Below are 27,014 nucleotides of genomic sequence, written 5' to 3'. Positions count from 1 at the left end.
TACTCATGAGCTTTTTAACAGAAAGCAAGATACGCGAGATGCTTTAAGTAGAAGTTGCAATTTTGCAACATAAGTCTGTACAAAACCTCCAGGCAGCACGCTGTGAAGGAAGTACCTGTGTCCCAGGAAATGCTTTTTCCATAAATCCTTGTTAACAGTAGCTTTCCCCCAACCCCAAACTATTTACAAGTATATGCATTTTGCAAGCTCAAAGCACCTTGTTTCACATCTTTATGAATGCATGCATTGACATTTCATCCTTTCATGTGCAAATTCTAAAATTCATTGTAACCAAGAAAACAAAAAAAGTTAAAAGAGTTCAAAATCTGTCTACAATCATAAGTGAAAGGATCAAAAATGTCAGATGTTGCAGAACACTGGCTCCTAACAGAGCTCTCTTTATTTTATTCACTGTTCTTGAGTCATTTTTTTCCCCATTTTTTCAGTTTGTTACAAAAAGCAGTCTTTTTTTTTTTTTTTAAATTAAACAGTATTTAAACTAAACAACTCTTCATGCCATGCAAAAATAACATTTTATGCACTTTTTTTTTTTTGAGGCTTTCCATGTTTTAGTTCATAGGCATTACTAACTGTGTTTTAAGAAAAGTTATTTTTATTGCTTTTGTAACTAGTCACATGCTAGTTTCGCGTGTGGGACAGTAACCAGTTTCTCCTGGACTTGAATGAATTTCTGGGGCAAATAAATGGTTTTCCATTTTGTGACCTTCTTGGTTACTGTCTTTCTTTACCTCACCCACAGCATGGTAAATGTCTTGGGTACAGTTGTGGCTCATGCTTTTGGGTGAAGAGCTGACCTGTGGCTCCTCTGTTAAATGGTTGCCGTCACTGTGTTTATCCCCACCACAGCAATTTGTTTTGATATCCTGTTGCTTTTCATGTTTTATACCATGTAACTCCATAAACTCTTCTTCTTCTCCAGTGTCTATTTCAGTGAAGCTCCTCCTCTCTTTTGAAGGGAAAGTGAAAATCTTTTGTTTGGGAAAGAGAGGGGATGATTTTTTAACAGGTCCCTGACAAAGTGCGGATGCGTCAGCACCAAGTAAAGGTCGTTCACCCTGGGGTGAATTTTCTTCTAGGAGAATGGTGCTGATGTGCTGAGGGGTGGCCTGTGTGAAGTCTGCTCCTGCCATTACTGGCAGTGGCCTTGCCGTGCTCGGTGGAGTTTGTGGAGCACCACCTCTATTGTCTTTAAAATTAACTTTAAGGGATCTAGATTTTAATGGGTTGCTACCTTTCATGGAACTTTTGGGGCTTTCCATGGCAGTGTCTAAATGCAAATGACCATGCAAAACAGTTTGGGATCCACTGCCATCACTGATAACAGCTCTGTCGATTGGATTATAGTCAAAGGTGACATCGGTTGGAGAAAACATTCTGTCTTTTGTGAATGGTATAAACTGAGAACTCCGTACTCTTTGGTTGTCTTCCAGGTTAACAGCATCAGCTGGAAATCTCATTTGCAAGTGAGAGCCAGGAAACAGAGAAAGGGGAGATCTCTCTGTTTCCGTGAAGTCGGTTGCACAACTGGCAAAACTGTCGATACTGGATGTGCTTCTCATGTCTGTTATAATGTCCGTAGGTCCAGTTGGCAATGGATCTCTCTGACCCGTAACTTCTTCCATTTCTATTTCTTCTTCATACACAGGTGGCTTTGCTGACTGGTCTTGGTAACCAGCATTAAGATTAGGCTGAGACTGAGTTTTAGTAATTTCATTATACAACATCTCCAGTTTTTGGGCACTGAGGTGCTGCGGGCTGGAGGATGCTGCGGCATTGTTTAATTGCTCGTGGGAGTCCTGTTGACTAACTTCTTGGTATTTGTTCTCATAAGACTTGTTTGAGCTTGTTTCAGACATTGTCCTTCTGGCCCATTTCCACCGACTTGGGGACAAGTGGTTGTCATCAGGTGTCTCCTTTGGGTTGGATGCTTCTCCAGGCTTACCTGAATCTACTGCTACATCTATCATTTCCATACTGCGAGCAAAGGCATCTTTCAGGTTCATGGAGACGATACTACCATTTCTTTTAGCTCGCTCAAGTGCTTCTCTCCTCTTAATTGCCTTCTCCTGTCTTTTCTGCTCCTTATAAAACTCTGAGAAATTGTTCACAATAATTGGTATGGGCAGAGCTATGACCAGCACTCCAGCGATACAGCAAAGTCCTCCAACTATTTTACCTAATAACGTCTTAGGATAAATGTCACCGTATCCTACAGTAGTCATAGTGATCGTTGCCCACCAGAATGATGCAGGGATACTGGTAAATTTTGTAGCATCCTCATCCTTTTCAGCAAAGAATACAAGACTTGAAAATATCATTATTCCCATGGCTAAAAATAATATCAACAAGCCCAACTCATTGTAACTCCGCCTGAGCGTAAACCCTAAAGACTGAAGGCCTGTTGAATGTCTGGCGAGCTTAAGAATCCTTAGGATCCTCATAATACGAAATATCTGAACCACACGTCTGACGTTTTGGAACTGCAGGACACTTTTATTGGACTCCGTGAGGAAAATAGTGACATAGTATGGCAAGATAGCCAGTAAGTCAATGACATTTAACGGGCCTTTGAAGAACTTCCACTTATTTGGTGAGGACAGAAAACGCAAAAGGTACTCCATGGTAAACCAAGCAATACACACAGCTTCAACGTGTGCTAGCTGAGGGTTGTCATTTGGCTGCCCAAATTCATCTATTTCTTGAAGCTCTGGCAGTGTGTTAAGAGACAAAGCAATAGTGGACAGTACGATGAACAGAATGGACACAATGGCCAAAATCTGTAAAACAAAATAAACAATGTTTTGGTTAGACTGATACAAGTGTATTTGTCAGGGCTTGCTCAAATCCTTTCAAATGTGCATGTGGCAGATAATCTCAGAATGATGGAAGCTGCTTTGGCTGCTGCATTTGCTATTTTGTTTTAATGTTTTGATTTTTGCACAGAGAGAAAACAGAATCATCTTAGGCAGGGTCAAAACCTGTTGCTTTTGCTGCCTGTGGTGAGCCAATTCATTTCAGAAAGCAGGCCGTGACTGGTCTTACCATTTTTAAATTACAACAGGAGGTGTTACGTATTATTAGAAATTACCAAGTGAAGGATATAAAGTTCCTGCTAATGTGCAGAACATTATTAATTTTCTTCATTAAGTGTAATTATTTAAAACGTCACATGGTGTGGAGAAGTGATTGGGAAATACCATGTGTAAGCTGTCAGTTTAGTACTACAAGGTGCACACTTCCCTAGCCACGCGTAAATTTATGAGACAAAAGCCAAAGTTAAGAAAAATAAACAAGAAGCATTGGTCAGGAGACTAGTCCTGCCGAATTGTCGTGTCTAGACAAATTCCAGGTGCTATAGGAATTGAAGGTATTTTATAGCCTTGAATTAGGTTGAGAGCAAGATGTTTAAAAGTAAGCAGTGGTGTGAAGGTGAACCCAGTTTCTCATCATGATTAAAATGTGTAAGTAGATGAATGCTTCCTAGAAATAATGTTTCAATTTCTGTCCTGGGAAATAGGTTTTCTGAAATATTTTGTGATCCATTTTGATAAAGTTCAGGCTCCTCCATACCTCACGGTGTTCTATTTTGCCTGGAATAACTGGTCATTCTCATTTACAGAAACAATATTACGAGAAAAGAAATTAATCTATCAGAGAACCTAATGGTTTTGCTACAAAGTTAAGTTATTTATACTCAAAGGAATATGGGCAGCTTTGAGATAGTGTGTGAAGTGTTAAAGTGATGCAAAAATTATTATAAAACTTGGAAAAACACATATTGTTTTGGTTAGAAGTCCTAAGTAAATCCAGGTTTCTATTAGAAATACTAAAATAAATTGTTTTCTGTTTTAAAGCTCAGTTTAAGTGCATTTATAAAAGCATTTGCTCTCATTTCTCAGAAATGGTACTGTTAAATCTATTTGGTGATGTTTGGTGTACTTCCAAGGACACACTAAGTCTGTCAAAATCGCTGTAATACCCAAGAAAAGGGAAATGCAGCTAAGCAGAATGCAGATGTGATGGGTATATGGGGAGAGATTGGTCACAGCGGTGGTAACAGCTCCAGGGATGGAAAGGCCACCTCACTCTAACTTTGAGAAAAATAGCAGTAAGCCTGTTTCATCTAGGGGTTAGTAAGAACAAATTCAGCTCTCTAAGCACAAACTGAAATTGCTTATGGTGTGAGGGTCTGTATTTAGCATCATCTTGTACTTATGTGCTCTCTTTGGCCTTTTTCAGCTAATAATAGTACAGAACAGGTAGCACCTTTCATATTTCGAAGTATTCCAAACAGATTTGTATCTTCCCCTACCAGTGCAGCTTCTGCTTTTTTTTTTTTTTGGCCATATTTATTGGAGGAATAAGATCCATTTTTTTCTCCTGCCAAGTGAGTTGCGGATCATCTGTCTTCATCCTTCATACAGTCCATTCAGAAAACATACTCTGGTTAATCTAGCCTATTTAGAAGAGCTATACATCCCTTTAAAACAACAGCAAAAGAGGGCAATAACACTGTATACCTATGCAGGGCTGAATAATGCAATTGGTGAAGTCCTGGAGCTAGGACAGCGGCAGACAAAAGACCACGCTGTTGGAGAGCAATAACTACCTTTCAAATGGCGAAAGTTGCCTATATCAGCTTTCACAGTGAAAAACTTTGAAGCTTAAATAAAGTATACTAGGTTCTCCACTTCACTGAAATTACTGTGAAATAACTAATGCATGCTCAAGTTCTCCAGCATACTCAGCAAAATAATTATACTTTCTGAATTCAAAGAACAAATAATCATGGCATGGATTTGAATTGTTGAGCTTGCAGTTTCTGTCAAACTGATTGCTTCCGCGTTGGGGCCGGCATCACTATGTAAATAACAGCATAGGAAAAAGCTGTACAATACAAGGACACAATTACTTGACATGTGTTGTTCTTAAAAAATAAAGTCATGAGAACAGATCTGCCCGATTGTCATCAAACTGGTTTTAATTAGGAAACGCTGGCGTTTCAGTCTGTCATAGGGAGTTTATTTTATTCCTGAATGTTCACCAGCATACAAAAGACCCTAGAAAAGAGGTGAGTCAATATATAGCATCCCTTCTTACACTGTGTAACAATGCTAAAACTCCCTGCATTTTATACGTCTTGAATACAAAACTTTCCTGTTCAGAGTTGCCACCCAGGGTGTTTTATTGACAACAACCATCTATCTGTTTGTTCCAGCCATTCATTCATATGCTGGTAACACGCAAGCCTGAACTCTGCCAGCTATTTCAATAAAATTTACAGAATAGCAGGCCTGGAATTTTCAGTTACATATATATATATATATATATATATATATATATATATAATCTATAAGCATGAGTCTGTTCTCGGTGAAAAAAAATTTACAGCAAAAGAAAGTATTCTGATTTCTTCTAATGTAAGAATCTCAAGCTTTTGTTTGTCTGGGACTTTGTTGTGTAATTAAAGTTCTGCGTCATTCCACACAGAGTATGTTTTAATTATTGCAATTGATTGGATTTTACAACTCATTAGGCAAAGAATGGCAGGGGATCACTAGGAAGAACAATAGCAACTATGAGAAAAAGAAGGACAGAAAAAAAAGGAGCTCCTTATTCTGAGTCTACATAAAGTACACTTTGCAGATAGTATTACACTGGTAAATCCTCATGGACCAGATGTACCTTATATTAACAGAAGCACTGAGTTTGTAAGAAAGACCCATAGCAATCTGCTCGGCTAGCTATGCTGATACCGAACAGTAAATAAAACCTCCACTGACTGAATCTTCACCAGCAAAACTTCCTGTGTTCTGGGCATGTTTCTGGAACTGTATTCCAGATTGAAATGCCGGGAAAATTTTGCATACGCCAGGTAATCAGTCTATGACTACAGTTTAGCTATATAATTCTGGACATATTATATTTAATCTGCATTTCAGAATATAAACAATATTTTGTTAAATGAGAGATTCTGGCAGTTCATGTCATTTAGCTATGGTTCTACAAAAACACATAAAAATCCAACTCATTAAACTTCAAAAATATTTCCTTATAAATTGCAAAATGCATCTAAAAGAATGGACATATTTAAATTCCTTTCCTATAGGCTGGTTATGAGACGTTTGAATCTGCTGCTGAAGCAATGAATAGTAAAATATTCCTTGAGTTACCGATGCAGTCTGAACAGGCTGCTCCAGATACTGTTGTGTCTGATTTTTGTGGGGACAAGAACTGGTAGCAATCTGAAAATGTCGTGGTTTCTCAGTATTAAATTGCCACTAAAAACTGGCCCTTTTTCCTGTGCATTCATCTCACTACTCATTATTGCCAGCACTGTGAGGATTTCTGCATAGAATGAGCATACAAATTGAGGCAGAAAAGAAAGGTGTAATGGAATAGGCTTCTTTGCAGTTCTGCAACAACTGATATTGTGAAAAGGCTCCTGACATAACCGTCATGCCAGTGGTATTGTTATATAAAGCAGAGAAAAAGTATACATTAGGTTCAGACTCCAGTATAGCTGCTCAGGGAAAGTTCAGTTGAGCCATATCTAACAGCCAGTGAAGTATATTTGATTAATAGAGGTTTCAATCTGGTAAAACTGTATTAACAATGTTGTTTCCTTTTAGTTCTTGTTCCAGGGTGGGATCTAGACCATTTAAATAATAGAAAGCAATATGGTCTCATTAGTTTTCAAATCTCTAGCCTCCATAGGCACTGAACTTTATCAGACTGTTACATAGTCTTCTCTTTCTGCATTAAAATGTATGATATGATCTTCAAATAAAGTGCTCTGGCAGCATATTTGTCTCTGGCTTTAGAATAAACCTCAGGAAAAATAGTCATTGCTCAGCTTTTGAAAGACTTCTGACAACAGTTTCTGGAGAACTGCACGAAGTTTCTTGGGCACTTGGCTATATATTCTCAGAAGCATCTGCTCTTGGGAAAGAGGCGTCTACATCTAGATTTGGGCAAACAGATAGCTGGAGTTGGTCTAGGTTCTTCAGAGAAACCTGAGAGCTCCCAAGTGCTGTAGCCAGCAGGCCATGCTGTATCTTCCATAAAAATGTCCTTAGCCTGTAGCACAGAGCTCCCAGCTTGCGCCCAGACAATCCATTGACTCACAGCCACACTGGCAGAAGCAGAAGGTCACATCATGGAGGTTTTCATTCCTCTGAGGGAGTAAGCCCATGAAAGCGGAAGACATAATTGTAGGCTTGATGGGAAGTTTATGGAAATCAGTTTAAATCAGCAGCATCCTTTGCTGTCAACAGTTTTCAGATTGTGATATTGAGTTTGCAACTGAATGGAACAAAAAGTTTTGCTCAGTAGGAGCACTGTATTGTACATCTGCCGAAATCTCTGTGTCCTGTACTTGACACCTGAGACTATCCAAATGAGATGCTCATTGGAGCAGCAAAGACAACACTACAAAATGAGCTGCCTTCCAACAATAAGCATTATCACATGAGGAATTTCAAGAATAGCCAGAACATCAGTCTGTAGGTATTTAGGAGAAGGGGCCATTATAATTTCTTTCAGCAATGCAAAGAAGCAGCACATTTTTACGTTTGTACAAACCGGGTAAGTGCAAGGATATTTTACCAGCTAATAATAGCGCTTACCAGTACAGCACCATGGCACTGCCTTCAGCAGCTGCCAGCGCTGTTCCTTGCTAGACACTGCAGAACAAGGTCATGAGACAGCACCTCTGTCCTTGGTCTCTTCATTGTCTCCCTTCATTGTGTGCCTGGGACTTCCCAGTTACAAGCATCCCCTCTTGCTTCTGGCCCATGATTCTACATCGTGCTGCTCTGCAGGGAAGACTGTATTCAGCTCACACCTGCCGTCTGGCAATTCTGCACTCAAAATGTTTCCCAGTGTGTCACAGCTCACATCATGAACAGTCTGGAGACTTAGAAGTCTGTTACTTTGAATCTGAGGTTTCAACAGGCCACACTGAAAAAGTTCAACAGAGAGGCAAGGCATTTTGCTACTGATAACAGGGTATGGTGCTTACTGGCTACCATCTTTATTAACATAAGGTCCTTGGCCAGGAGACATAAAAAAGGAGATAAACAGGGACAAACCCTACTTGGATTTGGTCCAAACTGGAATGTGATGGAGTTATGGCAAGCCTTAAGCATGCCAATTCTAGACAATCTTAACAGTTCTGCAACACTGAAAATTAGGTAGGGATAGAGGTATTGTATATGCTTGCAAGTATTCCTTGTCTTAGGTCATGGAAAAATTCATTGCCACTTACTAAAATTAGACCTAGGTACCAATTTAAAATTACCCTAAAACTATTACTGAGAAATAAAGAAGACATCAGCCTCCAGTCAGGTCAGGTACTCTGACCTCAGCCTCTGCTTTGTCATTATTAGAACTGAGTCAGTACTTGCAAGAGTGAAGACAGAACTTCATGATATAGGAAGAAAGAAGTTGATAACATTCTGTTATAAAGTCTCAAAACAGATGTCCTTTGTAGTTATCTTACAGGCCCTACAAACCATTATTCCAAGTGGAAAATTGCCACTGCTGATGCACATCTATCCTTTCAGAGTACACCATCTCTTTTTACCTCTCTAGAATAACCTCTGTTTGCAGACTCCCAGCACAAGTCTAACAGCTCCACATAGAATACAGTGTTTAATTTTTGAAAAATAATATAGAGGGGAGGGGAATAATTTAACAGAATAACATAAATTTAGTTCATCTTACAGCTCTATCACAATTGCCCTTCCAGGAACACATCTGATAATTGCTCTGACAGCATGTGTAATCACTGAACAGCGTCTCTCTGCTACTCTTGATCTCCTTCCTTGATGACATTATTTAGAATTCTGACCTTTCATTTCCACTTTTTCCTAGATCATTATTATGAATATTTCTAAGGACTCAGTTTGAATGTTCTTCATTGATCTTTCCAGGATATTCATTAAGCCTGACATTAACCTCCATATACGAAGATTAAGCTCTTAGTATTGTACTTATCTGGTGCCTAAATGATGCACAGTCTTGTCTTTTTGTCTCTTTGCATTGGGATGACTTGTCACCTTAAAAGCTTAGTCTAGAAATGCTCATTTAAGAGGTTTTCACTAAAGATTTAATGACTAGCTCCATTGACACTCCCTATCATATCTTTAAAAATGAGAAGTGGCTACTAGTTCATCAGTAGACAAGCAGCCACTGCTCTATCTGAAGTTCAGATTGACAGACCCACATTCCCATTAAGTTAGTGAATTCAAGTACTTTAGATGTTTATTCGTGGGTCCATGAAGTTCAGTGGTGACTCTGCCTAGGTAGTTATTTCTTAAGTGGCATATGTTCAGGGATGTGCTGCCCTATCAATATCACCCAGACTGGGAGCCAACGTGTAGTAGTGAAGCTGAGGGCCAGTAGTCAAAGGGACCGCCTTTGCTTCTGGAATGAGGTGTCCTTCAGGTCTCTGTCTGAGGAGGCTCAAGGGAGGCTCAATGGAATTGCTGCATACCAATTCCAGTGTGCATGGGAGACTAATGATGATAACAGCAGCATGATCATAATGATGTTAAGTCTAGCGGGAGGGGTAATAACAGGTAGTTAAAGCTCAGGTTTTACCACCAAGTCACTCAAACTTCTTCAAGCACAGCTATACCTAAGCAAGGTATTTTGAAACTGGCCCCGGTAGGTTTACCTGACCTGAGAAACTACTACTGTCCTGACTTCACGTCAAAGTTTGGTCCTAAAGCCTTTCTGTGCAGCTGATATCCTTCCTGCTTGAGACCCCTGTGTGAACTCCATTTTTTTTCACAACGCCTTTCCCTCTTCCACTTTGTGCTGACTTTCCCATTCCACAGACTAATATTTGCCTTACAAGACCAAGACTCTCAGAGGGAATAAATCTGCTTACGAAAGGATCCTATGTTCTTTGAGAGCAGCCTGGTATACTTCTGGTTTAAATTAACAGTAATAAAATATATCTCTCCTGCATTCTGTTACAGGTAAATTACTGTTTTTTTGGTTTTATGCTATTAGGATAATAGTAATAGAATAACTCACTCCTGCACTCTGTGGTGGGTGAACTGCATTTACTTAATAGAATCATAGAATCATAGAATCAGTGAGGTTGGAAGGGACCTTTAAGATCAAGTCCAACCATTAACCTACCCTGATAAAAACACCACCACTCCTAAACCATGTCCCTAAGCAGCTCATCTACCCTTTTCTTAAACACCTCCAGGGATGGTGAATCCACCACCTCTCTGGGCAGCTTATTCCAATGTTTAATAACCCTTTCAGTGAAAAAATGCTTCCTAATATCCAATCTAAACCTGCCCTGACATAACTTGAACCCATTTCCTCTTGTCCTATCACTTGTCGCCAGGGAGAAGAGGTCAGCTCCCATCTCTCTAAAACCTCCTTTCAGGTAGTTGTAGAGGGTGATAAGGTCTCCCCTCAGCCTCCTCTTCTCCAGGCTAAACAACCCCAGATCCCTCAGTCGTTCCTCATAAGGTTTGTCCTCCAGACCCTTCACCAGCTTTGTAGCCCTTCTCTGGACACGCTCCAACACCTCAATGTCCTTCTTGTAGTGAGGGGCCCAAAACTGAACACAGTACTCGAGGTGAGGCCTCACCAGTGCCGAGTACAGGGGGATGATTACTTCCCTAGTCCGGCTCACCACACTATTCCTGATGCAGGCCAGGATGGTGTTGGCCTTCTTGGCTGCCTGGGCACACTGCTGGCTCATACTCAGCCGGCTGTCCACCAACACCCCCAGGTCCTTTTCTGCCAGGCAGCTTTCGAGCCACTCCGCCCCCAGTGTGTAGCGCTGCATGGGGTTGTTGTGACCCAAGTGCAGGACCCGACACTTGGCCTTGTTGAACCTCATACCATTGGCCTCAGCCCATCTGTCCAGCCTGTCCAGATCCCTCTGCAGAGCCAATCTACCCTCAAGCAGATCAACACGCCCCCCTAGTTTAGTGTCGTCTGCGAACTTACTGAGGGTGCATTCGATCCCCTCATCCAGATCGTTGATAAAGATATTAAAGAGAACGGGCCCCAGCACCGATCCCTGGGGGACACCACTCGTGACTGGACACCAACTGGATTTAACTCCATTTACCACCACTCTCTGGACACGGCCATCCAGCCAGTTTTTTACCCAACGAAGAGTATACCTGTCCAGGCCATGAGCAGCCAGTTTCTCCAGGAGAATGCTATGGGAAACGGTGTCAAAAGCCTTGCAAAAATCCAGGTAGATAACATCCACAGCTTTTCCCTCGTCCACCAAGTGGGTCACCTTGTCATAGAAGGAGATCAGGTTTGACAGGCATGACCTGCCTTTCACAAAGCCATGCTGACTGGGCCTGATCACCCTGTTCTCTTGCATGTGCCGTGTGATGGCACTGAGGATGATCTACTCCATGACCTTCCCAGGCACCGATGTCAGACTGACTGGCCTGTAGTTCCCTGGATCCTCCTTCCGGCCCTTCTTATGGATGGGCGTCACATTTGCCAACCTCCAGTCAGCTGGGACCTCCCCGGTTATCCAGGACTGTTCATAAATGATGCACAGTGGGCCGGTGAGCACTTCCGCCAGCTCCCTCAGCACCCTTGGATGGATCCCATCCGGCCCCATAGATTTGTGCACCTCCAGGTGCTGAAGCAGGTCCCTCACCATTTCCCTTTGGACTACAGGGTCTTCACTCTGCTCCCCATCCCTGTATTCTAGGTCAGGGGTCGGGGAATTCAAGGAACAACTGGTCCTACTGCTGAAGACTGAGGCAAAGACGGCATTAAGTACTTCAGCCTTTTCCTCATCCTTGGTTACTACGTTACCAGCCCCATCTACTAGAGGACAGATATTATCCTTGGTCCTCTTTTTATCGCTAATATATTTATAGAAACTTTTTTTGTTGTCCTTGACAACAGAAGCCAGGTTTAGCTCTAGCTGAGCTTTGGCCCTTCTGATTTTTTCCCTACATCGCTTTACTACCTCTTTGTAATCCTCCTGGGTGGCCTGCCCTTCCTTCCAAAGGCCGTATATCCTCTTTTTTTCCCTAAGCTGCAACACTAGCTCCCTGCTTAGCCAGGCCGGTCTTTTTCCCCGACGGCTTGTCTTACGGCACACGGGGACAGCCTGCTCCTGCGCCTTTAGGACTTCCGTCTTGAAAGACATCCAGGCTTTCTGGGCTCCTTTGCCCTGGAGGACTGCCTCCCAGGGGACTTTGTCAACCAGGCTCCTGAAGAGCCCAAAGTCCGCTTTCCGGAACTCCAAGGCGGCAGTTCTGCTGACCCCCTTCCTTGCTTCTCCCAGAATTGAGAACTCTATCATTTCATGGTCACTGTTGCCAAGACGGCCTCCGACCATCACATCCCCCACAAGACCTTCCCTGTTTACAAACAACAGATCCAGCAGGGCACCTTCCCTAGTTGGCTCTTTCACTAGTTGTGTTAAGAAGTTATCCCCAGTACCTTCCAGGAACTTTCTAGACTGTTCCCTCCCTGCTGTATTGTATTCCCAGCAGATGTCCGGCAAATTGAAGTCTCCCACGAGGACTAGAGCTCGCGATCTTGAGACTTCTCCCAGCCGTTTATAGAATATTTCATCTGCCTCCTCATCCTGGTTGGGCGGTCTATAACAGACTCCTACTACAATATCTGCCTTGTTAGCCTTCCCTCTGATCCTTACCCATAAACACTCAATCTCATTATCACCATCATTTAGTTCAAGACATTCATAACACTCCCTGACATACAGGGCCACCCCCCCGCCTCTCCTCGCTTGCCTATCCTTCCTGAAGAGTCTATAGCCATCCATGGCAGCACTATAGCTATGCGAGTCATCCCACCATGTTTCTGTGATGGCAACTACATCGTAATTACCCTGGTGTACAATGGCTTCCAGCTCCTCCTGTTTGTTGCCCATGCTACGTGCATTAGTGTATAAGCACTTCAGCTGGGCTATTGGTCCTTTCTCCTTTTTACTGGAGGGAGCTGAAGTTCTGCCATCCCCAGACATCTTCCTAAGGAGCCCGGTTACGCCCCCTGTCTTTTCCAAGTCTAGTGCCAGCACCCCACTTTCAGGCTTTTTGCTAGCAACCTTGGATCTATCCCCATCCCCCTTCAAACCTAGTTTAAAGCCCTGTCAACGAGCCCCGCCAACTCCTGCCCTAAGACCCTTTTCCCCCTCTGAGACAGGCTTTTTCCGTCTGCTGCCAGAAGGCCTGGTGTCCTGAAAAGCAGCCCATGATCAAAGAACCCAAAATCCTGCTGACGACACCAGTCTCTGAGCCAGGCATTGATCAGCTGATATTTCCTGTTAATCTTCCCATCCATCTGTGCAATTGTTGGGATAGAAGCAAACACTACTTGTGCTCCTGATCCCCTAACTAGCCATCCCAGGGCCCTGAAGTCTCTCTTCATCGCCCTCAGGCTCCTTCCTAGAATTTCATCATTACCTAACTGAAAGATCAATAAAGGGTAGTAGTCAGTAGGCCTGACTAGGCTAGGGAGTTTCCTCCGGATATCCTTAACTCTGGCCCCAGGAAGACAGCAGACCTCCCTACAGATTGGGTCCGGTCTACATATGGGACCATCCACTCCCTTCAGAATCGAGTCCCCTACTACAAGGACCCGTCTTTCTTTCCTAAATGATGATGTCGTTATATGAGGTGTAATCTGTCTTGGCTTCAGTGGCAACTCAATGTTTGGCAAGCCACAGTTATTGTCATCCTCCTCTTCCCCTTCAAGAACATCATATCTGTTCTGTAACAGCACCTGGGATGGCGTGGGGGTTACCTGGGAGGCACGCCTGCCACGACGAGTGGGGACTTGTTGCCACTGGCCCCTGTCTTCTGAATCTCCACATTCAGACACAATGCTAGAGGGTGTGGGGTTCATTGTATGCGGAGCTCGGTCTCCCTGGGGTGCTTCTCTCAGGGAAGACAGAGTGTGACTCCAGTTATCTATCTCCTGTTCACTTTCCCTTATACTTCTTAAGCGGCTTACCTCCTCACGGAACTCCATCACTAGCTGAAGGAGTTCCTCTACTTGGGCACACCGCCCACAGGCCTGCTCACCGTCACTATTCAACACCGGCGCAAGAGAAGGGCACTCCCTACAGCCCGACACCTGGGTGGCAGCATGTTGCCACGCTAGCTCTGTCTGGGTGGCCACCTCAGAGCTGCTTGGTGCAGAGCTCAGGAAAGCCATGGTCTTCTGCCGAGTTCTCACCATGACGTTCTGGCCGGGTAAAGAGTTTTTTAGTAACTTACCGTTAGAAGAGCTGCGCCCTGTTTGCCCACTCTCACCTCTGTGACGCCCGGGGTGACGCCCACCAGCTGCCCGCCTGCTGGGTGCGCAGCGGCCTGGGCAGCCCGTTTAGAACTGCCGCGTGTGACGCTGGCTCTGCCCCTGCCGTGTCAGCAGCCCGCCCCCGAGATGCCGGCTCCGGCACAAGCACGCGCCAGCCGCTTTTCCCGGCTACAAGAGCCCTCAAAAGAGCCCTTTGCCAGCCCGATCCGCCGCGATCTCCTTCCCCAGTGAGGCCTTACCTTCACTGGAGCTGATCTCCTCGGCGACATGTCTTGATTATTGCTTTAGGGAAGGATGACCTTGGGGTTTGCACCACCTAGACTTTCAGCATCAGGATTTATTAAAATGTGAGTTTCAGCATTCGATTACGGCTGAATATGGAGGTAGCTTGGTATAAGGCAATCTTCCAGTGGATAAAATGGGAAAATGAGAACCCTGGGAATGTGGACTGAGCCTCTATGAATCTGAACACAAGGGCCATTAAAGTCTATGTCATGGTTTCAGCTGGGATAGAGTTGACTTTCTTACTAGCAGCTGCTATAACACTATGTTTTGGATTTGGGATGAAAATAGTGTTGGTAAAACACTGATGGTTTTGGTTGTTGCTAAGCAGTCAAGGCCTTTTCTGCTCCTCACACCGTTCTAACAGCAAGTCGGCTGGGAGTGCACAAGAAGTTGGGAGGAGACACAGCTGGGAGACCTGACCCCAACTGAACAAAGAAATATTCCATACCATATAACATCATGCTTGCATATAAATCTGGGGGAAGAAGAAGGAAGGGGGGGACGTTCAGAGTTATGCCATTTGTCTTCCCATGTAATCATTAGGCATGATGGAGCCCTGCTTTCCTGGAGATGGCTGAACACCTGCCTGCCCATGGGAAGCAGTAAATGAATCCCTTGTTCTGCTTTGCTTGCGCGCATGACTTTTGCTCTACCTATTGCACTGCCTTCGTCTCAACCCAGAAGCTTTTCTCACTTTTCTGATTCTTTCCCCCATGCCACAGTGGGGACAGTGAGCGAGCGGCTGCGTGGTCCTAGTTGCTGGATGGGGTTAAAGCACAACAGTCTATTAGAACACAAGTGGCACATTAGCTACATAGTAGAAAATCAATTACAGCATGGCAAAAATTTCCAGGCTGTATTTACTAAATATTGTGACCAAGAAGTGGTGACAAAGATCTTGGAGACCAGAGAAATTGCACTAGGCACCAGTAATAGGCAATGGATTGCAAGTGTGACTACTAGCTGGATCTTCAGCACAGCCCTCAAGAAACCTGCTGTAATTAATTATGAGCAAAAGTTGAGGATAATACTGGGGTTATTGGAGACAACCCTGAACACTGTTTATTTAGCGCAAAAGTATTGAGCATTACTTTGGGCTTGTTAACAGATTAAAATCCATATCAAGTCATTTTTAATATTTTTTTGTTGAACCGCAAAAGGCTATCTCAGCTGGAGACATGAAATCAATTATTTCACGATAAATAGCAAACTGCCCACTAGGACATAATGTACAAGAAATGGCAGATCCAGAGTCAGTGTAAGTGAATGGGTATTGCTTTATTTTTTTCACTAGAAATTGGATAAGCCTGTGAATTTTTCTGTCATATTATTGACAGAAACGGAGCTACTACCTGCTTGAAATTATGCTGTAGCTAGTTTAATCAATTAAATAATTTAATGTAATGTAGGTTACAATGAAAATAAAAAGTATATCTAGGTATAGCTTTCTTCGCTGTATAAGAGGGGGTGAGATTTAACTCCCCATTACAAATAAACACAAAATATTAACTTCAAGAATCATGTTAAAGGCTTTATTTGTAAAATAGTTTTGTGTCTGCAGAGCTTTTTGACCTCCCTAAATATTATTTTTAGGTGAAAAAAATTGCCCATGTGTGTAAGAAAAGTTAGCTAAATTTATCAAAAATGAATGAGATGTCTTTAATAAAGTCCCCACCTGCCCTCATTCAGAAGTTTTCTAAAACTTTTGATGATCACATTTGGCATGTTTCTTATGTTTAGGTTGTGTTTTGTACTACCTGTCTAATTTTCAGTGGTGGAAACTGATTATTATCGCATAGATGGATATACTAGAATCTTTTAAATTTCCATCTAAGTCATGACAAACAGCTTGCAGTTTCCAACTCTTTTGCGCAGCAGACCATATGCAAGACCTGTAATGCACTCCTTGCAGGCACAAACCATTGGCTTAATTACCACGAATTTCATTTTCAAAAAAAACTAAACCACCCCACAACCCCAAACCAACCCCTCCCCAATCCAGAGGAGGAGGATATCCCCAGAAAGCAGCTGGGCGGAGGTCAGAGGGCTGGGAAGCGCGGCGGGAAGCGGGGCGCTAGGACCCAGCGGGACGGGGGACAGGCCCGGGAGCTGTCCGCCCCGCCCCGGTGCTGAACGCGGGACCTCGGCAAAGCTGCCCCAGCCCTGCGCTGCCCGTGGTGCGCCCGCAGAACTCCCTTATCCTACCGCCTTAAATACAGGAAGGTATGGAAACTATACCATTCGTAAAGATAATACTGGCAAAATAAAGAAAATGCTGGCACACTATTTGTTTCTCAGAGAAAATACTATTGACGTAGGCTGAAATCTTGCCAGAGGTGACAGATTTCTTTTTACTGCTTGCCAGTAAATAAGTTATTAAAAACACCTGGCCAATCATAGTGGAGCTAAACAAGCAGGAGTAATGAAAAATCAAAACTCAACTGCTTACGTCTGAGAAATTTTAGTATAGGTTGTTGAATGGCTATAATGGGGGAAATCAACACACCTGATGTACAGATTTAGCTGACGCTACTCTTTTTGACATTAACATTAAATTTAAATCAGAAAGCTGGCTGTAGCTGATTTTAAAAAGAAATTCTGTGGAAATTAGAAATGAAATGTCTTGGTTCTCACTGTTTGTATTTGCCATTTAGTTTTAATGGAATTTGTTTACAGCTGAGACCTCAGATTATAAATCAGGACTGTACACTTGAGTCTAATTTGCTGACAACCATATTGAGATTTTAGTTTAAACTATTCTCATTCTATCATCTTTTTACCATTGATTGAGACTGTCTTTTAGTGATGTAATACAGTGAGTAAGGATGACCTCTCACCTGAAGACTTCTGTTACCTGTCGAAGAGATTTGCTACTCAGCCTTATTTGAAATTATGACAGGCACAAAATTCAGACATAATCTTTACTCACACTTCTAAAAAAAAATTTCTATCTTGGCGTCATGTCAATTTCTAGATATATTTCAGAACTGCAGCTCTATGTAAAACATCTACATCAATCTATAGGTTTACATAAAGCTTATGCCAATATTTCCCACACTTGTGGAATCAGAGAAATTGTTAAGGAAATGAATCCAGTCTGTTTCTTCCTCTTTTGCAATACAGTCATGCGTAGTCAAAAGCCTGCATCTCTTAACTGTCTTCTTTTTTACAAACTGTAAGGTGACTTCCCTGTCTTTCTCCCTTTTCCCTCATAACCAATTTAGACTTCCACTGGAAATATATGCAATATGATACTTTTTCTCATTACTACATAGACTTGCATTTATGACATTTAAAATATTAACTACAGCTTCAACAGAAATACATGAACCTTTCATATCACATGTTTTATGATGCTATCAAATTCTAGCAGGCGTTGATTTATGAGTTACACTCAGTTCACACTTCAAAGACTATGCCCATAACAATGGGGACTATGGACTTAATATAAATTAAAAAAAAAAAAGAAAAAAGAAAAGAAGAAAAAAAGAGAGAGATCAAGCTGAAGAAAATAGACAGACCTGTTTATCAGTCTTTAGTTTTTTGCATTTTCTGCAAAATATCAGGCTAACAGCACACAAAATAGGAAAATGCCTGTAAGTTATGTGAACCTTCCAATTTAGGGCTGTGATTCAGACTCCGCTTTTAGCACAAATAACTTGGGCAGGTGCTGAATAGGGTGTCCAAGAAACGTCTGTTTTCTCCTAAACTACAGATTAGCCAGAAGAAGGGCCGAAAATTCACTGCTCTACAGAAAAGACTGTTTTTATCCGGTCACATATAAATGTCTATAAAGCTTCAAACACTTATGGTCTACCTGCGTCACAGGGCCTGGTTTTGTTCTCAGGAAATCAAAGGGAAATTTGCCGTTGCCTTTAACCAGAGTGCACAAGTGGAGTTCGGATATTTTGGTAAGCTTTATTGGGAATGTGCTGATCACCGAGGGAAGAAGGATGTCTATGTAAAGAAGAGCAGGTTTTGGATCTCAGCAGTGGAGTGAGGAAGCAAAGGAAGGAAGTCTGACAAGCCTTAGTCTAGCGTTCCACAAAAGATGTTTTGGTGTTTTTCCTATTTCGTATTTTAACCAGTAGATGTCTCTGTTTTATCACACAGTTGTTGACAAGGACAAAATATTCCTGTTGTCACAACACATATTTAGTAGAAAAACATTTGTTTCCCATGGAATGAATATACGTGAATGTAAAGATGCCAACTTAATGCTCTTGGCGCACCCTGCTGATTTCTGACCAACCTAAGCCCCTGGAAGCTTTAGTGAGAGCTCTGGCTGCTAAGCAACTTTGAAAATCATCCTTATGGAAATGTCCTATAGGATTATAAGAGGACAAAAGAGGAACTGGTGAGATTCTATGGACATTCATCTAAAAATGTAATAAATTTAGTATAGCTTGCTTTATCACATGGGAAGGCTCTACAGAAGCAGCTTACAGAACAGTGTGAGAGTATTCAGTTTCTACACAATGCCTCAGGAAATTCCAAGTTGTGATAGATGAATTCTCTTCTCTACTTCGTGAACGCGTAAGATAATGTTATTTCTGTATCTATTGCTATCAAGAGTAATAAAGTAGATGATTTGAAACATTCACACCTAACTGAAAATATCAGCATGATGCAATTCTATTCAGACATTTGTATTTTACTCATCATTTGAGAAACATATAGGGGGGGAGATATATATATATATATATATATATCCTAAAATCTTTACAGAGCTGATCCTGGATTAGCTCATCAAAGAGAAAAAACTCTAGACTGGATCTGCTCTGAGCCCTGAGCTGCATCAGAGCTTTTTGTTTGCAGGTTGTTCCACCCTGGTCAGATGCTCCCTTGGTAGAAATCCCTACAGAAGCTGTTAGGATTTGTGGTTGTGCCTTATACTAATTAACCTACACATGCATATTATGTTAGAGAAGAAAAATGTTGCCTAGTTTAGATGATAGCTGTGCCCACATGAACCGAAGTGGTACGTTGGGGCTTTTTTTTGCCATTGAGTCCCAAGTCTATGTTGGAAACAAAACTTCTCCAGCTGGAGGGAGCACTGCATCGAGGACAAATATGTGTTAACAGAGTTCCCCTGCATGTTCACTCTTCTACACACTGTGGCTGTTTCTCCTACTGTTAAGTGGAGCCATAGGCGAGCTACTTTTTAGTCCATGTTTATGCTCCAAACGCACTGTGATGAGAGGTACGGATGGCCAGTCTCTCAAAGTCATTAGTCCCATGTCACTGGTTCCACCTTCTCAGAGGGAGGCCATTTCAGAATATGGAGTAATAGAAGGAAATATTAGGCCTTACCCTGAAATGACTTATTATTAGACAGAGCTGTTCCCCAAATGTAGGGACAATGAGGAGTTGATTGTAGAAGGGGAAATCAGTGTTGAATAGTAGCAAAAGAAGGACCAGATTGTCTGTCGAATCTTCCTGATTGTCAAACTGATGGCCAGGCCACAGAAACCCCAGAGGTTTCCATGACTGCAGCTGTACAGCAGAGTTTCTACAGCTCAATCAAGCCTAAGACAAGAAATAAACCTGAAAATAGCTTTGTCAGGTATGAGAAGCTATAATGCAGCTATTTGCAGCAAGGTTATGGACAATAAAATTCATCTTCAAAGAACCCTTGAACATGGAACAAATACATTGTACTCTGACTATGCCTCAGGAAGTATCTTTCGTAGCCGACAATTTCATAATACATACATTTTTTTCTTCTAACTGCCAGTATCTGGCAATTTACGATAAAGACTTGGAATCAAGGCTTTGGGGTATTTACAACTGCTTCTGTCTACGCACTGATTACATCTACTTCTACTTCCTGAAAGCCACAATCCCTCCTCTCTCCACCACCAGAAACACAAAAATTTGCTCTAAGGGCAATGTGATTCTTTATTTTGCATGATCTTTATAAGCACAGCACGAGGAAGTCATAAAGCCAAAAATGTGTGTTATTTCTTCAGTCAGAAGTGCTAATCAAAACAAAGTAAATATTTTTGAAAGATCTTTTACTGTGGAATATATATGACAAAACCATGTGACTTCGAGTAGTTTACAGAGAATCATGGCAGTACTCGAAGAGGACAGTATTATTCAGGCACCAGTCAGTTACACCTGGAATAAACTGGAACAAACTGGAACCTCTATGTAAGGAATATATGTAATATTACTATGTACTGTTATGTATGGTTTCTCTGAGATGTAAACATACAGCTGTGTTCTTTCAAAAGGGTTATTTATTATTGACCTTGCAGATTATAATTGCTTCTGCTTTATTCTGGGTCCTACATGCCCAATTATTTTTCTGGAAATCATCTAATGAGAAACACATTTTTATGGGAAAATACCTGTTTTACTATACCTATAAGCTAACTGACATTGATGTATTTCACTGCTATTAATAGAAATATAGCAGTGGCACCATGGCTGCGGTTTGGTTTTGGTTGAGTTTTTTTTTCTTTTTTTTCCAAATGATTTATCTTAGTAGTCATGGAAGTGCATGCTCCTATAATTGTCCCATGCTCCTTTGAAGGAAAAGAAGTGGGAGGGAGGTGATTTGTTGCCTTCAGTACAATACGTTTGACATTATGACAGAAAAGTTAATGTTAGTCTGAAAGCAAATAAGTGGCAATACTGTTTTTGCTGTCATACAAGATGCAGAAATGCACGTGATGTGGAGATTAAGGAGTCAAAGCACAGGAATATTTGAGGTGCTTTTCAAAATTTGGTATCTTGAGTAGTGAACTGAATTTTTCAGCATCTAAGAAAACCCTCCTCATCTTTGAGCTCCTGTTTATATTTACCTCTAACAGAACCCATACTATCTCACCTTCTGTCTTAATGGTAATATTTCAAAAGGAATCAAGTTTGACATGAGAGTGAGATTATTTAGAAATACGGGACTATATTAACTCACAGTGAATGATGGAAATATACCATCATCCATCAGCTCTAACATCACCATTTGTGGATACATTTAGGCTCAAATGATTATCTCCCTGCGTCATTTCCAAGTCCTGGTTCACTTCCAGGCTCTTTCCAGAGGCAGGTAACCACCTCTCTCTGAGATGAGACCAGTATCATTCATATTATACTCCAGGAGAACAGTATGGACAAAACATTGAAGTCTCAATGCAGGAACAAGGATGTTTAGACCAGATTCACTCGTGACTTCCACCTGCTGCACGGGGTCCTTTTGCTGTACACTTCCAAAACGGGAAGGACTGTTGAGTGACCTGTCTATGTGCTTGGGCTGAGCCAGAACAGAGACTTTCATCACTGTCACAAACACGTTTTCAAAGGTACATATTATAGCTACAATCTGACACTGAATCTGATTTATGAGAGAAAACTCTCATCTAGCAACTGTGTGATGTTACTGTGCATATTTAATGCATCTGTTGGGGGAAGCATGCTATATGAAACTCAACAAGATAAAAAGCAATTTCTATGGATTTTTATCAGCAGGAGGCTTGTTTCAGAGCAGCATGATTTGGATAAGAAATTCCCTTAAAGGCATGTGAAATCGTAAAAGAAGAATACAGTTTCCAAATCTCTCTCAGTGGAAATCAGAGATCCAAACAGTAAAATGGTGCCAGGAAAGAGAGTGAGTAACAGATGCACTTTCAATGTCTGATCCTTCCACTTACAGTTAGTCTTTCAATATGATGAACATCATTGCTAACATGAAAACGTGCAAATAAAATCGCATTGAAAGTGTTAAACATCAGCAGTGTTAGTAGGGTCACTAACTGCACACCAAATCTGGATGCTGAGATGAAAGGGATTAGTTTTTTTTTTTCTTTACATCAGAGGAAAACATGTTTCCTCTGAAATACCCTGTCAAACAGGAAAAGCTGCAGTTCCCTCTCCATTATAAAGCATTGTTCTTTTATTAAAATTCATTTAGTTTCTAACTCTGTAGCTGGAAAGAAAACCAATATTTATTTTGGAGTTCCCAATTGCTTTTGAATTTGACAAATGACTTAAATTACTTGCTTATCAGATTTAGTTTAGGAATGAATTGTATATTTTTTCCAGAGGGTGTTACATTTGCTAAAGAGTTTCATCAATTTTCCACTAACGTCTAAGTCAGTCTTAGTGATAATTACTAAAGCAGAGGTATCATATTAACCTCTGGGTACCAAAAGTTGGGATTAGCATATTAGCACTTAAGCAATGTAAACCTTGGCCCATTGGTGCCGAGATTAAACTGCAGCATGCTGTGCCTGCTGGGAATGAATTTACTGTGTCTAATATATTTTCTGCAGTGTCCAAATCCTTATCCAGATCCACAGAACTCAGTTGGAATATCCTCACTAACTACATGAGCCAAAGGCCGACATAAAACTAGTGTCAGGAATCAAAATCCTACCTCAACCAGCTCAAAGTTTCTTAAGTTTTCTTTTTCTGCACTCTATACAGTAATTACTGTTTTTTTTTCAGGAGGTGGTAAATTTCAAGTTATTTACATGCACTGAAGCATAGAAGTTAGAGGTATTTAAAACCTATTAAGGCATATGGAATGCTGCTCTGTTAGTGCCACATAAATTAATATGCCTTTTGCTGGCTGACAATGCTGGAATTGACCAAATCGCTAAAACAAGAATATATTTGTATAGCTGTAATGTTACCAGCGCAATATATACTTTTCTGATCAATAATTTCTACATCAAGATATGCTTCAAAATATGATCACCACAATAATCCTAGCTGTAAAAGCCCCATTGCTTTAAACTAAAATCTGCAAAAAATTTTTTTGAAAACTGACTTGGTAGAATTATGGTAGCAGCAGTACAATTTTAAATTCAGTGACTGAACGACTATTTTTTCAGTGAGATATCTGGCTAAACAGTTATCATTAATTTTTTTGTCAAATAGTATTTAGAGACTGCAAGTTAGAAAAGAAGCAGCATATATATAGGCATAGATACCTTATATAAAATGCCAATATTTGCTATTATTTATTAAACATGCCGGAAGTTTCGTGGGAATAAAGTTGTCAAAGGAATTGGTTGTTCTGCGTTACTATTGCCTTAAGCTTTGATGACCTGTGTGTTATCAAAATTACAGCTAGGTCCTGAAACTGAAAACCAGGTGGCCTTTCTAGATATGAGCTGTTTAATTTTGAAGAGAATCAAATGCAAAGAGCTCCTGGGGAAGGTTGTGGAATATCATGTCTAGGGCCTCACTTTTCCTAGCTATAAATTTCCTATTGTATAAAACTTCCACATAAAAACTACTGTTTAGAAGCTGCCAACTTTACATTGGTCTTATGAGGATCAATTAATTATGTTTGGCGTTCAATAAACTTTCAGAGATCAGTTCTCATTTAAATCACAGCATCTTGCTGGCTCTCTTTCTTATGCAGGAATGAAAGATAGGGTTATTATTACTGTTCACGTCCTGCCACACAGGCACTTGGGGATGCGCTGGCCACAGTCTAAGGACCTGAATTGATATTCTTACTATCAATTTCCAAATGGTTCTGGAAATTATACCACACTGGATCAACTGTTAGCATTAATCACAACTGCACTACCTCTCCAAAGTATTGGTTTGCATGACATGATTTTGTGGCATTGGATAGCTTGTTTTCTTTATACTTCATTATTTACTACAATTTACATTGCATTACTGGAAGAACATAGTTCACTTTGAAGTGGGCTCTTTAGAGACAATTGGCAGACTCTTGTCTGGATCTGGATTAAACTTGATACTGAATCAACACAATAAATAAAATGGAAAGATAGGAAGATGGGGATGCTATCTTTACTGGTCAAAGGTTAGTACCCCATATTATCTACTTTATATGGTTTTAATATGAATTCCCTTAGAGGGAATAAGGGCCTTTATGAAATCCTGGCACTGTATAGCAGTAAGTGCTATTTACATGGTTAAAAAATGCAATTTATTATTTTTAATGATCATTAGTTTTACATACGATTTATATATGTAACTCCTTTTTGCAACAGTAAGACAGGTAAAAAGTGCCCTTAGATTAAATGAGAATTGAGTGATCACATTAGTAATCATTTTCATTTCCTCAAAGTGAAATAAATACAATCCTCAAAGATAAGGGCAAGGCTTGAGATGGGTAAACTGGTCTAGGGGTTCAGAATGCGCATAGTTCAATTGGTTGGAGCAGTTTACATTAATTCTGTTCACTTTCTCCCATATGGCAGAAAGAACGTGTAAGTATCCCATTTGAAGAAAAGCCCATTAGCAAACCGGAAATGAAAAAAAATAAAGATCATCCTTTTCCTCTGCTCTCCACTAGCCTGCCAAGCTGGAAGACTGACATTATTAGTTATTCTCACTGGACTACCTTTTCACTACATTTTGTTAGTTCACTAAAATTCCTGTTTACCAATTTATAAGCTTCTCCTTCAGAAATTTATACGAAGACATAATCTGTATGTGCATGTATTTGTGTGTGGTTATCTATCTTAACTACAGCATCTACAAAAGCAGAAACCTTAATGACCTTAATGCAATCAGGAAAGAAACTTCTGAATCCTTTCAATGCAAATGCCTTATTAATGGTTTTTACAGCTGATCTGCAGAATGCTGAATTGAAACATATAAGAACAGCTGATATTATGCTGATAAACAAGAGGTCAAATCTCTACAGGGTCATGTATGTTCCTGCTAAAAACTTAAGCAATTGCTTGCATGCATGGTTATTTATAGTGTTGAAGAGTGAACCAAGAGTATCGGTATCTGATCCATATCTCAGATACATAAAACAAACTGAATACCAACCGAGGGAACAACAGATGCCTATGAAGCTTGTCTGGTTGACAGATGTCATTTGAATAAAGTTTATTAAATATTAATGGCCACTTAAGCGGATTTCCTCTGCTCGTTTCTCTCTGGAACAGTCACCAAATCCCAAATGATCTGGGCTCCATTATAGTCCATGAAATATGCCTATGCTACTTCAAGGTCTAGGGGAGGTCACATCTCGGGCCCTTCAATGAAGAACCTTCTTCTTTCTAAATCTCCACAGGTGAGGAAGTTAACTCTCACTTGGAGCAGGAAGGACTCCCAAGTAGCGGTGGAACAGGGATCGCAGGCTGTAAGAATCAAAACTTCATGGTAAGAATAAAACCAGCTCCAGACCATCAGAGGTCCTGGTTAGCTCAGAAGTTTGAGTTCATGCATTACTTGTATCAGTTCCCTTTAGCACATTGTTACGTTTGACTATCCTACTTTAAAAATGGTTCTTGGATGCAAACATACGCTTCTTGGTTATGAATAAAACAACAATAAAAATATTATGCTTAGTTTATGAATAGAAGTAAGTAAAATGACTTTGCTTGGTCCAGGGTTTCTTAAACCACATAATACTTAACTGCCATGAAAGATGCATAAATAATGCCTAGGAAGCCAACAGCTTCCTTCTGAGCAGAAATGTGACTGGGAACTGCTGCTGTTGCTCCCAGTATTACCATAGAGATGGTACATGAGAAGAATAAAGTTGGTGACTTCTGGAAAGCTTTGTATTTTGTACCAGATAAATTATGCAGTTCAGAACAATGGGCAACATCTCTCCAGGACACATGCAGGAGGCTACGCAGTGTAGAAGCAGGAACTTTACGTTCAATGAGCCACTTCTCATTGCAGATTTTGTGGTAGCCTCTCATAACAGAGTAGAATAATTTCCCCAATGTCAGCTTAATTTTAAAAGGCATCTGCTTACAACTGTAAGTGATAATATTTTGCAGTGGTAAGGAACACTTGAATCACAAGCAAGAGACTGGAGTATTGGCTATGTCTACCTGCAATTGCCATTTCAACTCTCTCTTACAAAGATTTCGCTCCAGATCTCCACAGCTGTTCATGTATTCGTCTACTGTACAGATGAGGACAAAGATATCCGCTCAGACTACTTACATCTCACAGTCTTTTAGATACTTAATCTAAAATGTACAAAATGTACATCTAAAACAGCGGAACATTGTCTCAAGATTAGAGACTCTGCAGCAAAGTCACCAAATCTCAGATTTACTCTTACACAAAACTGCCGTTTACAAATCCCTAGATTTCATGAAAGCAGCAGATGGTGAAAATACATTTCTAACTTATTTATGTTCTATGCAGCGGGATGAATTCTTTTTGCTCTCTTCGTAAGTATCCTTCCAATACGATTCTAACATTGTTTCCAAAAGCTGAAATTGGTTATGAGGTTGGTTTTTTTTTCTCCATTCCATTTTGTATAGTTTTTGAAGTGAAGAATAAGTAAAGCTTATCATCACTTATATTTCAAATGCAGCACCTGTCAGCATTCGTATACATAGTACATATATGCACATACATACATAAATATGTATGTATGTACACATATACAGCGAGAGATCTCTGTTAAACATCTTAAAATCTGAAAGACAAAG

At 40.9% G+C, this 27,014-nt stretch overlaps 1 protein-coding gene across 1 annotated transcript in view; it reads right to left on the bottom strand.

Annotated features, from left to right (window-relative positions):
* Positions 1–632: 632 nt before the first annotated feature.
* Positions 633–27,014, bottom strand: part of KCNB2 (potassium voltage-gated channel subfamily B member 2) — a gene marked incomplete at its 3' end in the record, with an annotated part of 203,600 nt that continues 177,218 nt past the window's right edge. The window contains exon 3 of the mRNA XM_082479117.1: positions 633–2,798. Coding sequence (XP_082335243.1) covers positions 633–2,798 — 2,166 coding nt within the window. The remainder of the gene's footprint in view (positions 2,799–27,014) is intronic.

The sequence above is a fragment of the Vanellus vanellus genome (assembly GCF_965231255.1).
Source record: "Vanellus vanellus genome assembly, chromosome: 2".
In the NCBI taxonomy this organism is placed as follows: Eukaryota; Metazoa; Chordata; class Aves; order Charadriiformes; family Charadriidae; genus Vanellus; species Vanellus vanellus.
Note: the sequence above shows the minus strand (reverse complement) of the source record. Positions and strands in the feature narration are given on the sequence as shown.